Source organism: Carettochelys insculpta, chromosome 2, assembly GCF_033958435.1.
Source record: "Carettochelys insculpta isolate YL-2023 chromosome 2, ASM3395843v1, whole genome shotgun sequence".
Classification (NCBI taxonomy): Eukaryota; Metazoa; Chordata; order Testudines; family Carettochelyidae; genus Carettochelys; species Carettochelys insculpta.
Genome location: NC_134138.1, coordinates 201,850,117 through 201,871,594, shown reverse-complemented (window position 1 = coordinate 201,871,594; position 21,478 = coordinate 201,850,117). Strand labels below are relative to the sequence as shown.

The following is a 21,478-nucleotide window of genomic DNA, read 5'->3' as shown; positions in this document are numbered from 1 at the left end:
GCCATACTGTTAAAGACCAGAGAATATGCATTTTAAAGAGATTATAACACCAGATTACAAAGGGAGACATCTGAACTGGAGTTTATGCTCAAATTTGACACAGTACTTTACTCCTTGGCCTCAATCGAGATAGCAATTACCTTATACGTTACAGTTTTCCCATCTTTGATATTCGTAGTGATCTCAGGCAAGTCACTGAAGCAGTGAGTCTGCCCCATGAAAGCTCATCACCTAATAAATTATTTTGTTAGTCTTTAAAGTGCTACATAACTGCATTTGTGTTTTGTTAAGATACAGACTAACACGGCTACCTCTGCTACTAAGCAGCAAGGAGTTACTTTTCATTTATTGTATCTGATTGTTTATCCCTTCCCTTCTGACCCCATTGAGCTGGTGGAGGGGTCTGCCCACTGTGTCTTCAGCCTGGCACGTACCTGCGCCTCTCCCAACAGACTCAAACTCTGGGCTAGTGCCTATGGTAATTGTGAACAGACTGCTATGGGTAGCACTGTGCAGGGTCCCTCCCTGTACCCTTCCTCCTCCTGTGCATGAGAACTTAGTTCTGAAAGCCAACAAAGTGTCTGGTTCACATCTGTTGGTTCGTTTCCTATTGTGCACCAGGACCTTCTAGTCCAGGGGAGGGCAAGACATGACCCATGAGCCAGATTTGGCCCACCAGGCCTTTAAATCTGGTCCGCCATCAGCCCCTGTAGCAGGGAGCAGCGCCATTTGAAGCAGCGGGCTGCTCCCTGTGGCTCTCTGCACTGCAGAAGCAGGAGAGCTTTGTGTAATATCCTCACACCCAGCAAAATCTCTCAACTCCTATTGCAGGGGTGGCCAACCAGTTAGTGACTAACCCAAAAAAGCTGTGGAGAGAGTGCAAAGAGCCACAAATTGTCTATTTTATCTATCAATAGATAGAGCCACATTTCACTGACCAAAGAGCCACATGCTGCTCAAGAGCCGTGGGTTGGCCACCGCTGTCCCATTGGCCATAAACTGGCCAATGGGAGCTAAGAGATTTTGCTGGGGGGGCAGGCTAGTGCAGCATAATTTCTCAGCTCATATTGGCTGGTTTCTGGCCAATAGGAACTGAGAGATTGTGCTGGGGGCAAAATCAGGGAAAGCCCCACCCACCCATGCAGAGAGCCACATGGAACAGCCCGTGGACTGGGGGTGCTCTTCCAAAAATGCATTCAATACAAAATTCTCAGGCAGGAAGGTATCAACATTGAACTGAGAATAGGTTGGCAAATTTACTGAGCAGATGTTTGCGGACGAGTTTAAAGCACGCGTTTAACAGCAATGGAGTGGGGCGAGGGTATTCGGGGACAGACTGTTGGGGTGAAGCTGGGGACACAAGTTACACTGCATCAATGTGATGCCGGGCTCAGTGCACCGATTACTTGCCCTCCTGCCACATTACGTCATTACCCCAGGGGAGTGACCCACACGCACAATGAGCCCACATCGCCCAGAATACAAGTGGTGCCCCATATATGGCTAGTGAAGATGCTACACCTCAGATTAGCCACCAAGGGGGCTGCTGGCAGCAGGGAAGCCTGCCAGAGTATTACTGGTCAGGAGCTGCTCAGGTAAGTGTCTCCTGGACAGCCTGCCTCTGGCACCCCACCGCCTCTCGCACCTCAGCTGCTCCCCCGACCCCTCATCCCTTGCTGCATCCCTCCCCTAGGCCAGACCCTCTCCTGTGCCCTCACCCCGCCCAGATCCTGCGCCTCCATACCCCGCCCCAGGTCTCCACCCAAACCCTCCGCGGCCTCCTCCCCCTGGCCCACGTCACAACGAGCTCCCAGACCCTGTGCCTGCTCCCCCCGCCAGAGCGGAATCCCTTCCTGCTCCCGGGCCCTGCACCCCTGCCCGGGTCACCACCCCGCCTGCGCCCGGTCCTCTGCCCTGAGCTCCTCCGGCCCGCCCCCGCCCTAGGAAAGAGCGGCCCCGTAAAAATCACGGCCCACGCCCCGCGCTCATCCCACCCAAGCCGCCGGCACCGCCCCCGAGCCCGCCCCGACCCCGTATCCGGGCTGCAGGGCGGGGCTCTGCGCGGCGCTGCTACCGCCCGCTCCCGCGGGACTGGCCAGCCCGGCAGCCGAGCCCCAGGCCAGGCGGCGGCCGGAGCGGAGCGATGTCTCACGGCGGCGGGGGCCGGGTGATCCGCACGGGGGTGAGCAGCGGGGGCGCCTGCAGCTCCTCCAGCCCGCCGCCCCCGAGGCCCGAGCCCGGGCTGCTGGACGGCGGCTACGCGCGCTCCTGCTCGGCCGTGCTGAAGGTGGCCCAGCTGGTAAGGAGCCGCGGGGGGGGGGGCGTGTCCAGCGGCGGGCTCGGATCCCTGGAGCATCCCGAGGGAGGCGCCATCCTCCCCTCCTCCGCCGGCCGCGGCCGCGCTGCTGCTGCCCCCTGGCTGAGCTAAGCGGGGCCGCCCCTGGGTCGCCCCGGCCGTGCGGTGCCTTGTCCCTGCGCACAGGCGGGCAAGAAACCCGGGAGGAGCAGCCAGCAGGGGGGGGGGGGGAGGGAGGGGAAGAGAGAGAGAGAGAGAGAGAGTGTGTGTGTGTGTGTCAGTCAGGGGAGGGGTGTGTGTGTGTCAGTCAGGGGAGGGGTGTGTGTGTGTGTGTGTGTGTGTGTGTGTGTGTGTGTGTGTATCAGGGCGCTTCGGGGGGGGTGTCGAGGTGTATGTGTGTGTGTGTTCTCAGGCCTGGTAGGCTGGGAGTGACTCTGGGGAATCACGTCCCCAACTACCCTGGAACAGAGGAACAGAGTGAGTGTAGCGAAAGGGATCTGGGAGCCGGGGGGCTGGTCAGGGGAATCGGGCGGAGCGCTGGGAAGCCTTAGCAGGAGTGTTGTCACTGAGCCCCAGACTAACTTCTCTGCTTGATTCCTGGCGGGTGATGCCTCAACTGGCAGCTGGCGCCTGTCCACCTCTGCCCGCCCCGTTTCTGGACAGATGTGGGCACATGGGAGAATGTCCAGAGATAAGCGACAAAACTCATTAGAGCTCTAGAAAACGTGGCCTGGGGTGAGAGGTGGAAATTCCTGTGTTTGTTTAGTCTGGCAAAGAGAAGACGGGGGGGGGGGTATAAGAGTTTTCTAGTGACCATCCCTCCTGTTTTTGAAGGGTGAATCCCCTATTTAAACCCTCCTGCAGGTGTCCCAACTCTTTTCCTAAAACTGGGCAGACTGTCCCACGAATTCTTTCTGTCCTCCCATCAGTACTGGCAGGTCCTGTTGCTGGCTGGATCCCTGCTGGCCAGCTGCCTGCCATCCAGCAGTGAATGGGCAGTCTGGTGGCTGACAAAAGGGATAGGTATGCCAGGGAGAGGGGGGGTGACGCTGCAGGGCCCAGGCCAGGCTGCTCCCCTCCTGACTCACCAGCACAGCGCTGAGTCTTGGCCAGCAGGGCTCCCCTGCTTCTCCATCCTATTTCCAGCTGCACACTGTGCGCTGTAGCAGCTGGTGAACACAGGCAGGTGCCAGGTGGCAGCTGCTTATGTGTTGCTTCTGCGGCCCATCCTTTACATGCTCCCCCTGCTTTGTCCTTGCAGCCTCACTGCCCTACTGCTTCTCAGTATCCCCACCCCCTGGCACAGGGGGGAGGTGATGAAAGGGATATCAAGAACCAGCAGGACTGTGAGGAGAAGCAGTTGCTGGTCAATTGATTCAGCTCACCAGTGCCCTCTCAGGCTCCTTCTTTCCCCCACTGCCCTCGCTGGGCTGGCACCTAAGGAAGCTCTCAAACCTCTACAGCCCAGACCCCACTGGTCGGGCAGAACCAAACCCTTGTGTGCCAAAGCCTCACAGAGCTCTGGCATGGGGAAGCCCTTCTGCCCCTCAGCTACGCTCTGGAGCAGTGTGGCGGGAAGCAATTTCCAGCCTGCTTGCACCTGTCCCTGCAAGCACTACAGCATCCTCCCTGGGCCAGGACTGAGCACCAGAAGTGAAAGAGGGCTGGCACGGTGTACCAGTAAGAACCGGTCGCTGGTATCAGCCCATGTTAAAGTACTGCCATGTGCCGAGCTTTAATGTCACTGCCCCTTTTGCTCTCTGTCAAACACTCCCCCACACACGTACACCTCCAGTGGCCTTCGTGGTAGGGTCCAGTGGCACTGCCACGGCAGCACTCCTGGGACAGTGAAATTAACACACTACCTGCAGGGCCACTGATGGCGTGTGGGGGGAGCTGTCCCCGGACCTGTTGACTAAAAAGGGCACAGAGCTCCCAGCCACTGCAGCAGTGACCAGGAGCCCTGGGCCCATTAAATCAGCACTGAAGCCTCAGGGCCCCCAGATTTTGCTAGTGCAGCCCCAGGGCTCCTGGGCATTGCTGTATTGGCAGCCATGAAGGGCTGGCTGGGGAATCTGCCCCAATCCTGCCCTTTCTATCCAAGGCTCTGCCCCTTTGGGAGGGCCCAGAGCTGCCCCCCTCCACCCAACATCAAGGACACTGGCACCAGGTGTACTGGTAAGACCTTGGGTTTATTTTCACCCCTGCTTAGTGCCCTCTTTACCCCTCCCAAACACTCAGGTGCTGTCCACAAATACTCTTCTCTGACCAGGTTTGCTGTAGCCCCTGCAGCCAGTTTCCTTGGGCCCTGGTGTGCAATGCATTCTTAGGGCTTAACCCTTTCCTGCCCTCCCTGTAGCCCCGGGACAGGAGACAGTTGGGCTGTGTCAGTGGCCTCAAGCAGCCGGGAGGTGTGAGCTGCCTTTCTTCAACACTGCGTGGGCAGGAAGGGACAAGCTGCTTCCAGCCACAGGGATGGGAGAAGGGGGAAAGATAAGCTGTGCAAAGACACAGGTCAAATTATCCCCCCCTTCCCTTAGGACAGAGGGGGCTCCCGTTCCTTCCCTCCTGCACAGTGCCAAAAAGTTGCTGCAGGCCATAGTCTGGCGTGAGCCCTGGCTGAGATATGGGAAAGGAGGAACATGACCCTGTGTGCCCCTCCCCCCCACACGTTGCTTCCTGAATATGTTGCACCGTCAGTGCACTGTGGGCCAGTTGTGCGAATCAGCATTCCTAGTGGTACCCAATTCCCGAAAGCAAGTCCTGATCCAAATAGCTCTCAGAAGCTACGCGATACGTCTGAACACTTCAGTGTACGGACCTCATGAGATTTAAGTTGTACTCGTGGGGGTTAGGACAGTGCTTGGAACAGTGCATTTGTTTAAAGGAGGCTACAAATGGCGGGGCCAGATTATGGTCTCCATGTCAGCCCTGTACGCCAGTTTGGTAGGCAGCAAAGCTAGTTTAAAAAAACAAACAAACAGAGGCTAAGGAGATTCCTTGGTTGCGTATGGCAGGTGGAATGGTGCTGATTGCGCTATCGTCACAAAGCTCCATAGCGCAGTGGCATGCTGGAGCAGAGGTGAGCAAACGTTTTACGTTGGGCCCCACTTTTCGTCCCTGCAATTAGCACGCGCCCCCCCCAACCTGTCTAATGTAATCCAAACTGATGGAAATTTCGGTTATGTTCCTATGAAAACAAAAAAACCACAACTTTTGGCTCGTGTGAGAAAATAAGCCTGTAGAATGTAAAATCGTTATTAATTGGTATATAAATGTGAATGCACATACAGAGAAACTAACACATTTCATCTTTTTTAGTGAGATGGGTGAGCCTGAGACCCAGCAGCTGATCATGTTGCACTCCCCACCTTGTGTAATTTCACACCCCTCCTGAGGGGGGCCCGCCCCCCACTTGGCAAACCCCTGTACTAGGGTGTGTGCACAAGGGGAGGCAGAAGGCCAAGTATGTACGGCGATGTCTACGCAGAGCCTTGCTGCCCGCAGCATGATGCAAAGGAGGGCTGTTGAAAATGCAAATTGCCACTCATTTGCATAGTTGTGTGGCTAATTTGCTCACTCCAACGTGATCGCCCTGCTGGCAGAGGCTGCTGTCATCAGAAAACACATCATGCAGACATGGTTCTGTCAGCGACAACCCCCTTTGGAAAAAATCATGGATAAGGGGCTGCTGACAAACTGGGTTTTCACCAGCAGAACCACACTTACACAACACACTTTCTGATGACAGCAGCATCTGCCAGCAGGGTGATCCTGTGGGAGTATGCAAACTAGCCATGTGACTATGCAAATGAGCTGCCATTTGCATTTTCGAGAGCCCTCCTTTGCATCGCACTGCTGGCCGCATGGCTCTGTGTGGATGTAGCCATAGAGTCATAGTACATTGCTTGTACTCCCTTCTTGGCAAAGTCAAACTGACCTTGGCCTCAGCCCAGAATCAACTCCTGTGACCACGATATTACAGTTGAACAGACAAAGCCTGCTGTAGAATGATAAGAAACTGTAAGCGAAAGTTAAGCTAAAAACAGTGATGATATTCTCAACTCAGTCTGAACAAGGAAAAAAATCAATGTTTAGGACATGCGCGGCGGGGAGAGAGCAGATCAATAGGGAACAGAGTAATCTTTTCAAGGTTCTGGAAGAGTTTTAAAAGCAATCTGGAGGTAATAAATAAAATGAATTAAAAAAAATAACCTGACAGCTTCCTTTTTAACTCCTTGGAAAAGCAGTAATGCAATAACAAAAGACTTAGCTTTCCTGTTGTGTAGATATGTAGTTTCCAAGTTTTGTGTCTTGACAAATGCAATTATGTGCTTCATGTTTGAACTGTGAACAAGACACACTCTAATTCTAATAAAAGTAATCTTAGCTTGGTTTATAGGTTGACTATAAAGTGTTCTGAAAATTGTAGGGGGTGGGTGTAATTTATAATGATCAGAGAACATTAATTTTGCCAACTCAAGCACTTAAAAACTAGTGAAGCAGGCCTTTTCAATGTTGGTTCAGCCCCCTTGTGTGTCTGCACTATGACAGTATTTAATTATGGGATCACATACTGTTTTTCTCACAGGAGTGCTGTTTTGTTCAGTACGCAGGATGGATGGTGTTTACCTAGTGAACAACTATTGCAACTATTCAATATTTTGGTTTCTCTTTATTCATTGTATGGCTCTATGCCTTATTAACTGGTCACTGCAAATTAAGTCAGGCAAAAGGAAATGAAGTAAGCACACAAATGGTAACCTCTTGCAAAAGTTAAGACATAAGCAACTTATGCCCAGTGAAATATAGGAACTTTGTGGAAGAAGGAGTGGTAGAATGCAGTTTCTCCAGGAGCATCCAACTACGTTATCCATGATGCTAGCCTTTCTACTTCTCCAGTTCCCTGCTTCATTCATTATCAAGCACCAAATAGGATTAGGCCTTTTGCTTTTGGGTGCTAGATAGCATGAAAATCCTCATTTGAAATGTTCTTTTTGCTTCAGAAGTTAATCATAAAAATAACTTTAGTGAGTGAAACTTAAACAAGTTAGATCATAAGCTCCTCTGAGCAGAGACCTGGTGTCTGTATTCTTGTCAGTGATGTGTCTATATCTGAACCCAGTGGCCATTCATTTGCAGGCTGTCTCTTACATGCAGCTTTCTATGTAGAGCAGCTTGTTTGAAAAGGGTGGGGGTAGGAAAGGCTGAAGCTAGTGGGCAGATCTTACACAGATGCGTGTGTGTGTGAGTGTGAGAGAGAGAGAGAGAGAGAGAGTACGTGTGTTTAATCATGTAAGAATATGAAGAGATGTCAGACAACTCTTCTTGTTTAGTTATTTGTACTGTGGTGAGGATCATGACCACATCCCTCCACAACCACCTAGGGACAATCTTGCAACACTTCCAACCCTGAATGAGATCCAAGCTGCCATCAAAGTGATGAAGAGCAAGAAGGCAATTGGACTAGATGGAACACACACCCAAGTCTTCAAAGAGGGCGGGTCAGAGTTCCACAAACAGCTCCACCTCCTGATTCTCAAAATCAAGGATAAGGAGCAGATGCCACAAGAGTTCAGAGACACACTGAACATTGGTCTCTTCAAGAATGGTGACTAACTGGACTGCGGGAACTACTGCAGCATCTCCTCCAAGTAACAGCAGGGAAGATCTTAGCTCAAAATCTTGCAAACCAAGTCCTGCCACTCTCAGAAGAAATTCTCCCAGAATCCCAGTGTGGCTTCCAAGCATTCTGGGGAACAGGGGACATGATCTTCACTGCCTGGCAACTGCAAGAAAAATGTCATGAACAAAACCAAGGCCTATACATGAGTTTCATCAGCCTGACCAAGTATTCAACTCCACCAATCATAGTGACCTGTGGACCAGCCTCTCAAAGATCGGTTACCGCCCCCCACCCCAAATTCATTAGCACCCTGAGGCTGCTTCACGACAACACGACTTCCAGTGTTGAGCAACAACAGATCCCAAAGTGACCCCCTGGAGGTCAAAACAGGAGTCAAACAAGGCTGGTCATTGCCCCAGCACTGTTCTGCATCTTCATCGCCATGACCCTTCACCCCATTGATGGCAATCTCCCAGATGGCATGAGGATTGTCTATAGAATGAATGGGAAGCTTTTCAGTCTCAGAAGACTGAAGGCTAAAAGCAAGAACTCCATTACCTCGACGATGAACCTCCAGTAGGTGGATGACATCATGGTCACTGCTCTTTCTCCCACAGCCCTTCAGACCATCTTAAGCGCCTTCTCCAAAGCATACAAGAATCTCGGCCTCACACTGAACATCAAAAAGCCCAGGGTGTTCCACCAACCCTCACCAATGGGACAGTCTCATTTACCTTCTATTGAAGTTAGTGGAGAACTGCTAGAAAATGTGGAGCATTTCCCACACCATCTGAGCTGTGCAAGCTCCGCTTTCACCCGCCTGAGAGAAGGGGTCTTGGGGAACGGGGACATCTATCCCAAAACAAAGCTCCTTGTACACTGCAGTGGTTGTTCCAACGCTACTGTACGCATGTGAAACCCAGACAACATACAAGCGTCCTTTGAAGGCACTTGAACAATATCATCAACACTGCCTCAGGAGAATCCTAAATATCTCTTAGCAGATAGGCAGACAAATACTAGCACGCTGAAGGAGTCGAACATGACCAACACTGAAGACATTCTCATTCATCAACAACTTTGTTGGACTGGTCATGTGGTTCGGATGTCTGAAAAGCGCTTCCCAAAACAAACTCTGTTTTGTGAATTGGAGGAAGGACAAAGGAGCATTGGAGGACCAGAAGAAGCAATATAAGGACATGCTGAAGATACACATAAAAAAGTACAGCATCGGTGTCAGCACTTGGGAGAACCTTACCAAGGACTGTCCCCAGTGGAGAGCAGTAATCCAGAGGGGGTGATGCAATTTGAGAGGTCCTGCCCCAGTGCAGGTAAGGAGAACTGGAGAAGGAGAAAAGAATGGAAAAAACTGCCTTGTACCCCTCCAACAACTACTAGCACCTGCCCCTTCTGTGATATCAAATATGTGGAGTTTTACTTATCTCACAGAGCTAGAAGGGACCTTCAGAGGTCATTGAGTCCTGTCCCCTGCCCTTGCAGCAGGACCTATCACTGTCCCTGATGGATTGTTTTTAGTTTTTGGGTTTTTTTTAAATCTATTTGCCCCACATCCCTAAATGGCCCCCTCAAAGAATGAGCTCACAACCCTGCCTTTAGCAGGCCAATGCTCTAACCACTGAGCTATCCCTCCCCACTCCAGCTCTGGAATTGGGCTGGTCAACCATCAGTGGACTCAGAAATAGTGGGGTATCTGACAACTTTGCTTTTTTAAAGGCAAACAAATTCCAAAGAGAGGACCATAGAATTCCCCTTGGGTTCGCCTGTTAGAAAAAAGAAAGATGAACCTAACAGGATAGTTATGATTTTGTTGTTGTTTCTGGTTACGTGGGGAAGTCTAAAAGGCAAGGCTAGTGAGAACAGATGGATAAGCACCTAAATGAAGAGAGAGAAAGGGACAGCCTTTTGGTTAAGGCAGGAGTGCACAAAGTGTGAGTTGGACCCCCCTGGAAGTGTATGAAATTTCAGAAGGGGGGCAGCACAATCGGCTGCTGGGTGTCAGCCTCATCCATCTCATTAAAAATGTTGAAATACATTAACATTTTTATGTATGTTTATTCACATCTATATACCGATTAATTAAATTTTTACATTTTACGTACTTCTTTTCTTGCACATGCCAAAAGTTTTTTTTTTCATATGAACATAACTGAAATTTCAGTTGGTTTGGATTACATTAGGCAGATGGGAGGGCGGGAGGCACTGCTAACTACAGGGGTGAAAAGTGGGGCCTGGTGTACAAAGTTTGCTCACCCCTGGGTTAAGGCACAGGTTTGGGATGTTAGGAGGTCTGGATTAGGCTCACACCTTTGACACTAACTATAACAAGTCCCTTATTGTTTTTGTGCCCAAGATTATTTCTTTTTTTGTCTCTCTGCTGAAGACATTAACTGCTAAAATGAGAAACTAATTACAAAATATTTTTGTGAGCTTTACACGTACTTTCTATGCTTCTTGTATTATTCTGATTTGGCTTCCTGAAATTTTAAGCTGTAGTCAGACATACCTTTCTCTTCAAAAGAAGCTCAGTAGGAAATACTGTTTTTCCGTCTGTGTAGTAAAAGGAAATCCCAATCCCTCAATCACACAGAAGTAAACATTGCTGTGTTGAATGATGTTTTTAGAGCTACTCAGTTTGCATTTTAAAACTTGGCCTTGCGGTGCAGATTTTTTTCTGTTCTTGGAGGTGATTCAAATAAACCTTCTAATTTTTTCCAACAAAATACAAGTGAATTTGCCTCACAGGAGGTAGTTCTGTTCTCGGTAATTTACAGGAAGGTGGGAGAATTTGAAGGTATGCAGAAATGGCGTGACATTAAACCTGTCTTTTGATATTTGCTATAGTATGGTTCTAAGTTTGCTTATGTTGCTGTCCTATTCATCTATAGCTCATCCACAAGGCAATAAGTTACAGGTTTTGCCAAAAAGCCTATGTACATTACATGCACCATTATGCTTATACTTGAATTAATTTTTGGATAAAAGAACTTTTTGATCTAGTTGGTAACATGGAAAATGTTACCCGTAGAACTAATAGCCATCAGAGATTTGAAACTGTAAACTGTATATAAAGAGTTTGAGTTGGACATTGGAGGATGTCAAAATCACAAGTTTAAAGAGTAAACAATTAAAAAACTCCAACAAATGCAGGTGACCTCACCCTGTGACTGTGTGACAAACCATTAGCCCTGACAATAACAGAGAGCAATTTGGTTTGGCAAAAATACAATTAGATTTTCACCTCAAGATATGTCAAAGGAGCTAACTGATTTTAGTTCTGTTCAAGGCTGAGCGAGGCCACTCAAACTGCACTGTGTTGGACAGGAAGTGCCAGATCCTTCATCGCACTTGAAACCTTGGGTCCTGTAAAGCCAGCTAATGTTACCTTCTCTGTGGCCTAGCACGGGCATCCAGAGTGCAGTTTGAACATCAGCAGTAGAAGGCCTCTGGTGAATGATAACAGCCAGGCTTAATGTTGAGGAATTCTTGCACACCTTTACACTCTCTTCATTGACCTCCTGGGACCCAGAGAATGTAGGAGTGCTTGAGGAGGGAATGAGAAATCCAGTAACTCAAACCAAACAATTCCCAAAACGTGTTTTTGGTTTTTTTAATATATGTCTTGTCATCAGTGTATTCACATGTATCTGCATTAGACTGCTGGGATGTGGCAGAATGGGCCTGGTTCTTGGTAGTTTAACCCTTGTATAACCAGTTCCAAAGCAGTGCTTTCACTCTGCTCAGACACATCCTTTACTGCCTTCCATGGCTGCTGCACTCTTGAAAATAGCTGTCAGGTCTAATCCAGATCCAAAAGAATTTAATAGAAAGTAACCCTACATGTGACAGAAAAATTCCTGAGGACACTGAGCTACATGAAGGGCCCATGAGAGGGTGAACACACACAACTTGATAAGAATATATCCACTGACAGCTTATCCCTTTTAAAAACAATAATGATCAGAATATGACTAAGAGCATTCTAGTTAACGATGTGATGTTGGTCATGACTTTGGACGATACAAACAAGGACAAACCCTATTCTCCATTATCTAGTGGTTAAGCCCTGGTCCCAGTCTTACACCTCTGATGGGGCCTTACCAGATTTAGATGATGTAATACCCAGCATGACTTGCTGTAGTTGTTGCCATACTCTTCCACATCACCTCAAGTCCAGTACTACCATTCACATGCATTGCGTTTCCAGTGCAGACAGCCCCTCAGATCATGGTTTACACATCTTGTAGAGCCCTCTTATAGTCTTGATGCACTCTATTATACTAATACCCTTTGATGGGGGCGTCCCAGCAAGCCTAATGGGTGGTTTTTTTAATGAAATCCCTGCAGGGTTTTCAGAGAAGCATGGCTTGGACTTGTGTACACTACTGTTTTGTTGACAGCTATCAGCATTTGTCAACCAAACAGTGGAGGTGTGCACACTGCAGGGCTCCTCCTACCAGTATAACTCTCATGCTATGCCAGCATAATAAAAGCACCTGGATGAAAGGCAAAGACCCGTATGCGGCAAAGAGCAACGCAGTGTCGGTGTAGATGTTGCGCTTGTGTATGTCTTAATAAGTGTCCTTAAGGAGCTGTCGCACAATGCCCATTGTGACCGCTCTGGTTAGCAGTCTGAACTCCACTGCCCTGCAGCCAAGTACACAGGCGTGTGCCCTTCCTCACCGTAACAGCCTGGGCAGTGTTGAAATTCCCCTGCCTGTTTGCTCATTGTGGGCAGTTCACATCTCATCTTTCCAGCTGACCATGCTGGTTCCCCGCAGCCAACATGCTTCCGACTGGGGTATGCTGCAGTTGTTGGGTCTGTGCGGAGAGGAGAGTCTGCAGTCCCATCTCCCCTGCAGCTGTCCGAACTTTGATACCCGCGGGCAGAGTGCTCGTGCCATGTTGGAGAAGGGGCATCGATGGACATGCAGCAGGGCCGTGCTGAGATTCAGGAGCTTAGGCAGTTGTATTGGAAGGCAAGGGAGGCAAATTGTCATGCTTGTGTGGCACCAAAAACGTGCCCTGAGCCCAGCATGTTTTTTCTGGTTTGGGAAGCTGTTCGAACAAGTAATTTCATTCGTTGCAGCAAAGCATACTTCAAAATTTGCTAGTGCCACCTTTGCTATATTAGGTCTATCTAGGTGTCCAACACAGTAGCCACATGTGGCTATTTGGCCGATTGAGGGCAGCTAGTTGGCGTGAACAATAAATATATTTTCAGAATAATGTGGCTAGTTCACTATAGCAGGGGCTATTGCTTCAGAACTGGTTGGATGTCACAGAGCTACCCTGTAACTGGGATCATACCTCCCAACCCAGGTGCACACTCTCCCACTAGCTTCTCTTGTCCTTGTGTGCTAAAAATAGCAGCGTAGCTATTATAATACAGGTGGTGGCTCCAGCTTGTTGTCAAGCTTGGACTGGGGCAGCTAGCCCAGACTGCCACCCATCACAATGTCTGCGCTGCTCTTCTTGGAGTGCAAGCGCAAAGCTACCTGCCGGGCCTGGGAACCATGCTCACAGCTGTGATGTAGATATACCATTAGGGTACAATGGCTGGAAATGTAGGGGCCCTATTGGGTAAGTTTCATCTTGGCATCAGATCTGTGGACAGTAACCTATCCTGGTTGGTGGGAGATTGGTTTCTTTCTTATCCACGGGCAATCAGCTCCCCCACACACCTTTTTAAATCATTCTTTGGCTTGTAGGTTTAGTGCTCAGCGGGGAAACTTCAGCAGCTGGTTAAGTTTAAAGTGGTGGATTGGAAAAAGGGGACAGACGTTTTTCAAAAAGAGAAGTATGGGGGTGTGCAGGCCCGCCGATGGGGGCAAGGGGGCAAGGGGGCATTTGCACAGGGGCCCAGCATTTCAAAGGGGCTCAGAGCTCCAGCTGCCGTGACTGTTACTTTGGCAGGCCCCTTTGAAATGCTGCTTCAGTGCGGCTCCACCAATCCGTAAAGCACTGGGAGGGTGGGGGTGCACCACCATGATCTGAGCAGCTCTAAGGGCTGACTGGCCTAGGCCCCACCTATTCCAGGGCACGGAGCTGGGCCCCTCTCACCTCAGGGCCCATGGTTACTGTTGACTCTGCTGGGTGTGTGCACGTGTATATATCAAGAATGATGTGGGCAGAGATGAAATAAGAGACAGACACTGTAAGGGAGGGAATACAGAACACCAGGCAAGGAAGGAAAGAGCCTGGAATGTAATGGGCTGGACAAAGAGGAAACAGACTTTGAAGACAACACAGGAAGAGATACAGTATTATCTCTTCTGGGAGAGAAAAGCAGGAGCAAGTGGAGTGGGACCAGAAAGGGAAAGAAGATTTAACAAAAGCAAGTCAGGCAGACTCAGGTGGTAGGGTAGGTTACCAGCCGCAGCACTAACCCATTATGGCTAATTCATGAAACCCAGGTTGTAAAGTTCAGAAAAACAAGGTGTGAGTGGGACCTCTCTTTTATGTACAAGGTTCAGTAATAATGACACTGAGGCCAAGCAAGGTGTGTATTGCTGCATGTGGGTATGTCAGCAGAACAGCCGAATTCCCTCCTGATGTTCTTATGGAGTAAAATGTCAGTGCTTTTTATGACCTGAGCCAGAGCTTTATTTATTGTGCCGAATAGGGCAGGACATTGGAGAAGGATCATGGTAAGCACTTACACAGATTTATTCTTGCGTTGTAAAAGTGTAAAAGTAAAACAGTATCCCTTCAGCCAGCGATCCGAGAATGCTCAATGGTACTGCTGGCTAAACAAAAGCTAATTTATTTTTTTCAAAGAAGAAATGTTACAACCCAGTACTACACGAGCGACTACTGTTCCTTGGGAATTGTTCTATGGCAGCCTAGACCTCCTCATGAAATTCAAGGCCGTCTACAGCTGTGCAGTTTCCAGAATAAAAATTATGTACACATTTTGTCCTGCACATGTAACAGATTAATGCCAGAGTTAGGCAAGCTGCTAATCTGAAAGCTAACAAAAAGCTCAGAGCTTCCTGTTAGGCAGGCCTTTCCAGAGGTCATGTGGAGCAGCCTCACCCCCAGGAGAGCTTTGGAGGGTACCACTTTACTCAAAATGGCATCTGCTGCACAGAATCATAGAATCATCAAATCCTAGGGCTGGAAGATACCTCAAGAGGTCATCAAGTCCAGCTCCCTGCTTCAAGCAGGATCAACCTCAACTGAGTTGTCCCAGCCGGGATTTTGTCAAGCTGGGACTTAAAAAATCTCTCGGGGTGGAGATTCTACCACCTCTCTAGGCAATGCATTCCAGTGCTTCACCACCATCCTGGTGAAGTAGTTTTTCCTAATATCCAGCCTACTCCTCTCCTTCTGTAACTTCAGACCATTGCTCCTTGTTCTGCCATCTGTCACCACTGAGAAAAGTTTCTCTCCTTCCTCTTTAGCACGCCCCTTCCGGAAGTTGAAGGCTGCTGTTAAATCACCCTTCAGTCTTCTCTTCTGCAAACTAAATAAGCCCAAATCCCTCAGCCTCTACTCATAGGTCATGTGCTCCAGCCCTTAATAATTTTCGTTGCCCTCGGCTGAACTTGCTCCGGCACATCCACATCCTTCCTATACTGTGGGGGGCCCAAAACTGGACGCAACACTCCAGATGTGGCCTCACCAGTGCTGAATAGAGGGGAACAGCTACTTCTTCACATCTGCACAAAATGCTCTTCCTAATGCACCCCAATATGCCATTAGCCTTCTTGTCTACAAGGGCGCAGTGTTGATTCATATCCAGCCTTTCATCCACCATAATCCCTAGGTCCCTTTCCACTGTACTGCTGAGCCAGTCAGTCCCTAGCCTATAACGGTTCTAGAGATTCTTCCGTCCCAAGTCCAGGGCTCTACGCTTCTCCTTGTTGAACTGCATCAGACTTCTTTTGGCCCAGTCCTCCAATTTACCAAGGTCACTCTGGATCCTACCTGTACCTTCCAACATATCTACCTCTCCCCCTCGCTTGGTGTCATCTGCAAACTTGCTTTATGTAGGGTGGCTGATCTTTTCCCTTATACTTCCTGTATAGCAGGCAGGGGAATGGTCTGCTTGTGATGTACAGCTCTCCACCAGGAAATTCATTAGAAATCCAGTTTAAATCTCTTCTAGCATTAACCTAATGTCGAGTGGGATATCGATATCATCCTTGAACTATATCAAGCCCCATAGGAACTGCCTCCCAGCTCTTGGGCACTGCAAAGCACCTCCAGAATAAAAGAATTTCCATGAGTTGTTTCTTATAGTCTTGCAGGGTGACAAGTATCAGAGGGGTCGCCATGTTAGTCTGTGTCCACAAAACAACAAGAAGTCCTCTGGCATCTTAAAGTCTAACAGATATTTTGGAACATAAGCAACTAATGAAGCAGATCTTTGCTCAGAAAAGCTTATGCTCCAAAATATCTGTTAGTTTATAAAGTGCCACAGGACTTTTTGTTGTTCTTGTATACTGTTCTAATCTGGAAGCACATTGACAAGAGAGAGGTGATTGTTTTCCCATCCCATGTGCCACTCTGAAGAACTATAGCAGATGCTTTTAAACCTGATTCTCCACTGCATTATATCTACAAGGTAGATGGGCTGTGTGGATTCACGTCAGAGGTGGATTTTGCTGTCTTAGTCTTTGTAATTCTCACTCTTCTCTTTCTGGTTGTTCATCAGTTTTATGCCTCATATTTTGGAGACAAAATTATTGTATTGGACCTACAACTCTGTGCGGGGTAGAGCACCGCTAAATTATGCGTCTGACAAAGTGGGTCTTCGCCTACGAAAGCTTTTGCTCCAATAAAACTGTCAGTCTGTTGAGTGCCACAGGAATTCTTGCAGTTTTTGCTAAATTAGTGGTGTCTTCCAAAGCCTCTCGTTATTTGTATTATGCTGGCATGTAAAGGCTCCAGGCCTCCTAAGCTAGGAACTGCATGTACAGACAAAAGAAAAGTTCCTTGGACAACAACTCCTAAGTATAAGATGAGAAAATGCGGATTCCACATTGATCCCGGTTAGCTCTTCTTTCTTGTTTGTACAGTAAGGTGGAGACGCAGGATGAAGTATTGCATGGCACTTGAATAACAGGTTTCTTTTCTAGCATTGGCAGGTCACACATAGGGGTGCAATAGGGTATCCAGTTATGTGACTGACTGATAAGCATCTGCTTATGGGTTGGCACTACCAGTTACTCACACACCCCGTCCCCGCCGCCCAGCAAGTAGACAGGGTGGACTGGCTCAGCCTCCCTCCGTGTTGTGCTGGGACGAGGCAGTTCCCCGGCTGCTGCCACTCTGCGTTTAAAAGGTTGAGCGGACACGCAGGGTGGCTGAGCTGCTCTTCCTGCTGTGAGGATAGGGCTCTTCCCTTTCCCCCATTAAATGCCAAAGCAGCCGGGGAGGATTGGGGAAGGAACCTGATTCCCGTGGCGGGGAAGGAACCTGATTCCCGTGGCGGGGATGGAAGCTGAGCCAACTGGTGTGCAGGCTCAGCCTTTTAAATGCAGAGCAGGGAGGGGGTGGAGGTGGGGGCAGTTAACTGACAGAAATTTTAGCAGTTAGTTACCGGATTACTCACTCTCTAACATCCCTGGTCACAGAGACTTTGCCTTTTTAGCCGCAAGAGTCAAATTCACAGCTTCCCCTGCCTTACTGCCACCAGAATTTCTCATGAAAGCTTTAGTCTGTTAAGTCTTAGTACGTAACTAGCTTCCTCATGCAAGTCTGTGTTTAAGCCCCTTTTTTCTAATAGAGCCTATCAGCCTTGTACTCCTGTTGCATTGGCTGTTTGAAAGTCAAGCCAAGTTTGTAAATTTTGATGACAGTTCCTGAGAAGTTGAGGTCTTAGTCCCATCTTCCCTCCAAAATACAGATGTCTTCTGTAGATGAGAATATGAACTACAGTTTTCTCCTGAGTATGTTTTAATTATTCTGATAAAGGATCCTGTACAACAGAAATTTGAAGGGTTACAGTGCAACAGTGAAAAGAGTAATATGTAGTGTTAAGATGAAAACTCCTGTTTTGCAGAATCAGTATTTTACTGCACTTAACTAACTAAAGAGGAACTGAAAAAATGAAAATGTCTCACAAAATGAACACTCACAAAGTATATGAGAGGCGTATGTTGTGTCATGGTTAGAATTGTTTTTGACAAGTTGGTCTAAATTCTGCTATCTTGTGCTGTTCAATGAGATTCCAGGGGCACATGTCAAGGCAAAATGTTGCATATTAAGTATGTATATTTAATAAATTCAGCCTGTTTTAAGCTTTGGGGATTTTTAAAACTATTTTATTTGTCATAATTGTGATTTTTCAGGAGAAAAAATGTTCCTAGGAAATAAAATGAAAAACTACCATTTAAAACAGCCAATATGTTAAATACTGGCACTTCAAAGTGTGCTGCTTTTTTCATGAAAATTTTAACTGCAAAATAAAACAATTCTTTAAGTGAGATAACATATATTAGATTTTTCTACTCTTATTGCTATACTATCTATTTATTTAAACAGCATTCTTGTATATTAATCTTATTAAACTCAATCTGATCTTTAGAAAGCAATATATTTCTCAGTGGTTTTTCAGCTAAGAGTAATGTAGATTAATTTAAATCAAAGCAATTTAAATCTCCAATTTGAATCGTGATTTAAATCAGCAGTTAGAAATCTTGATTGAAATAATTGATTTTAATTGAGTTTTGCATTGATACTTAGTTATTTTCTGAAAGAAAGGTGCACTGTCATTGATTAATAACTATTAAAACATTGATTTCCAACTAAATATTTCCTTTACTCTAATTATTATTAAATAAATCTGACTGAAAATGATGGATACATAAGAAAAAAAGTTGATAAAAATGTTATCAAAACATCATTTGCTTTCAAAAGTAACTGATATATTAAACAAAGGCAGTATTGGCAGTAGTTATTGATTTGAACTGATTTGTTTCCAGTCAATATTTCATTCAAGAGTTTAGAACTAGTAAATCTGAACTTCTCACATCTAGGCTAGAGCCACACTACAGCGAAAGATCCACCCGTTCAGAGTCGATCTTCCAGGCTTTCATTTCATTCATGCGCGAAATGAGGCTCCCAGGGTTAGTGCTGATTCCTGTACTCCTCACCAGAGGCGAGGAATAAGGAAGGTTGAAAGAAGGTCGACCTTCTGCTGTGTAGACAGACATGGGAAGTCGACCACAGATAAACTAATTTTAGCTATGCAATTGGCATAGCTATAATTGTGTGTCAGTGTTCGACTTCTCTGCCTAGGGTAGACATAACCCTAGTCTTAATTTCTAGATACAACAAGGAACACGGGCTGCCCTGCTTCTTTGATTTCCCACTGGTTTCTTAATTTTGAATGGACTAATTATTGAGCTGAAATAGTTGAATTAACTTAAATAAGAAAATATTTTGTTTGCATCTGCAGAAGAGGCTACTGCTATCAAAAGCTGTCTTAGCACTTAGACAAATGCTAGTTCCTGGTACGTAGTCACAGCCTGTGACTTCCACCAGCTTTGTGGCATGATTTTCTTTACAACTTGGCAGCAAATACGTACTGCTTCGTGTTGTTTTATATTTCATTTAATAAGCGATAATGAGTTTAGGCCTGGTAAGTGTTGTCAATTTCAAGTTTAATTATAAATAGGTGTGTTTTTACAAATAAACCTGTATTTAAATCATTTTTAACTCCTATATTTTTATCTACTCTGGCTAAGACCAGCCATAGAAGTACATAGGCAAATTACGGTAGCTGCTGCCTCTTTTTTTAAGGCAAGTCCTTTTTTAAGTCTGCACATGACATTAAACCACAGCGAGTACAAGCTACTTATGTTTATATCAAAATGTGACAATTGTATGTGGTTCACGGTGATGAGACAAACTGTAAAATTCCTCTACTTTTTTATATATTCTTTTTCATATTAAGCTCGTACTGCACCCTTTCCTTCAGCTACTGATAGAGGTAAATTGATTTTAAGTTGCCTCTATTGGAGACAGATTCCAGATTCTGTACATGAGACATCCCATTGGGAGCAATCACATGAATAAGAGTACACATGAGTGTTTGCAGGCTCAGGGCCTTTATTTTTATAGCCTTTAACAGGTTAATCCCCAAGTAACATTTTCATGAGCACTAAAGTGCCTAAAACCCAGTAAAAACTCATGGGATTTAGGCACCCCAGTCACTGAGAGCCTTTTGAAACTGTTACAGCCTGTCTGTCTTAGAGCTCTCTTGTGGGTTAGTCACTGCACTTTGAGATCTCTCTGCCTCCTGGGGATTCCAGTGTTGTATTTCAGCTTGGCTGGCAGCAGTGCTTTTACTAGTGCTGGGATGTTACCATGTGGAACTTCCCCACTTTTGGCAGTTGTCCCTCCGTATGTTATCTGAAGATATTTTTTCAAAGGTGTTTTTTATTATCCTCACCGTTAGTGCTGTATTCATTACTTCCTCCTTGCTATCTGTACTGGGCCCAATTAAATCGGCTTCTGTGTGCTTGATTTTTTAAGAGGTGTTCTTTGGGTTTTTTTAACTATGTATATGTTCGAATTTTTCTCCATGTTCTGTGTGGCACTCTGATCATTGGGAGTTGCTAAATAATATGTATTTTCTGTCTTTCAGATATCACTGCTGATTGGATTCCTCTGTGTGAAGAATTCAGCATGGACCAGTTACACTGCATACAGCTACTTTGAAATTGTCACCCTGGGTGACTTCATTATGATTCTTGTCTTCTACTTTATCTACCTTTTCCGGGTATACCGAATGCTCACCTGTATTAGCTGGCCACTTGCAGTAAGTGCCAGGGTGGGATTGCTCCCTTGCACCTCTCCTATATTGCCCTTTGTGGCCACTCTGTTTAGTTACTTGTGGTGCTACTGCTTTTTTTCTCTGTTTCCCAGGAACTGTCTTCCTGTCCTTCACGAATCCTTTGACCAATGATCTCATCTTCCCTACTGACTGCTTGCTGAGCTGGAGCATGCTGGTGTTTTTACACATTCCTTGAACCTGACTCTGCTCTTCCTTACACCAGTATAAGCTGGAGCTAATTGGATGGCTCTAAGGTCACTTTGATGCAGAGGAAAGAAAAGTAGAGTGCTTGTGTTAAGCCAGCATTGAGCAGATTGATCCTGATGCAAGAAACATGTTAAAGTTAAGGATGAGTTTTAGGCTGAACCCATGTATAACTGCTGCCTTGTACACAGCTGCTGTGGAGCCCACCTCATAGGATAGGGAAGCTTTACTTCCTGGTGGACGGAGTAATTGACAGCTTCAGATGGCTCATTTTAAGACCTGCTGGAAAAAAAGTCCAGGGTGGGAGGCTTCTTTGCTTTTTTACTGTGCATCTGTTTCGGTTTTAACACTTCTAACCTGTGAGTTGTTTTTGGAGCTGATCTCCGGTTCTTCCTTATTCCTGGGCAAGATTTATGTCAGCAACTTGTCATTATTACTGTCCTGTTAACTTGTGCTTCTGACTGCTGAGCTGCATTGCTTTTTCTGCTGTTGGGCTCAAGCATTGGAGAGACTGCTAACACTCGCAGGGCGCCATAATTGTCAG

General features: G+C 46.9%; 1 protein-coding gene across 3 annotated transcripts in view; it reads left to right on the top strand.

Moving 5' to 3' along the window:
- The first annotated feature begins 1,978 nt into the window (after positions 1–1,978).
- The window catches only part of CMTM7 (CKLF like MARVEL transmembrane domain containing 7), a 34,900-nt gene continuing 15,400 nt past the window's right edge, over positions 1,979–21,478 (top strand). For 2 of the 3 annotated variants that reach the window (XM_074988338.1, XM_074988337.1), the window contains exons 1-2: positions 1,979–2,299; positions 20,542–20,715. In XM_074988338.1, coding sequence (XP_074844439.1) covers positions 2,144–2,299; positions 20,542–20,715 — 330 coding nt within the window. In that variant the 5' untranslated portion in view covers positions 1,979–2,143. The remainder of the gene's footprint in view (positions 2,300–20,541; positions 20,716–21,478) is intronic. The other variant, XM_074988340.1, reaches the window with a different exon arrangement.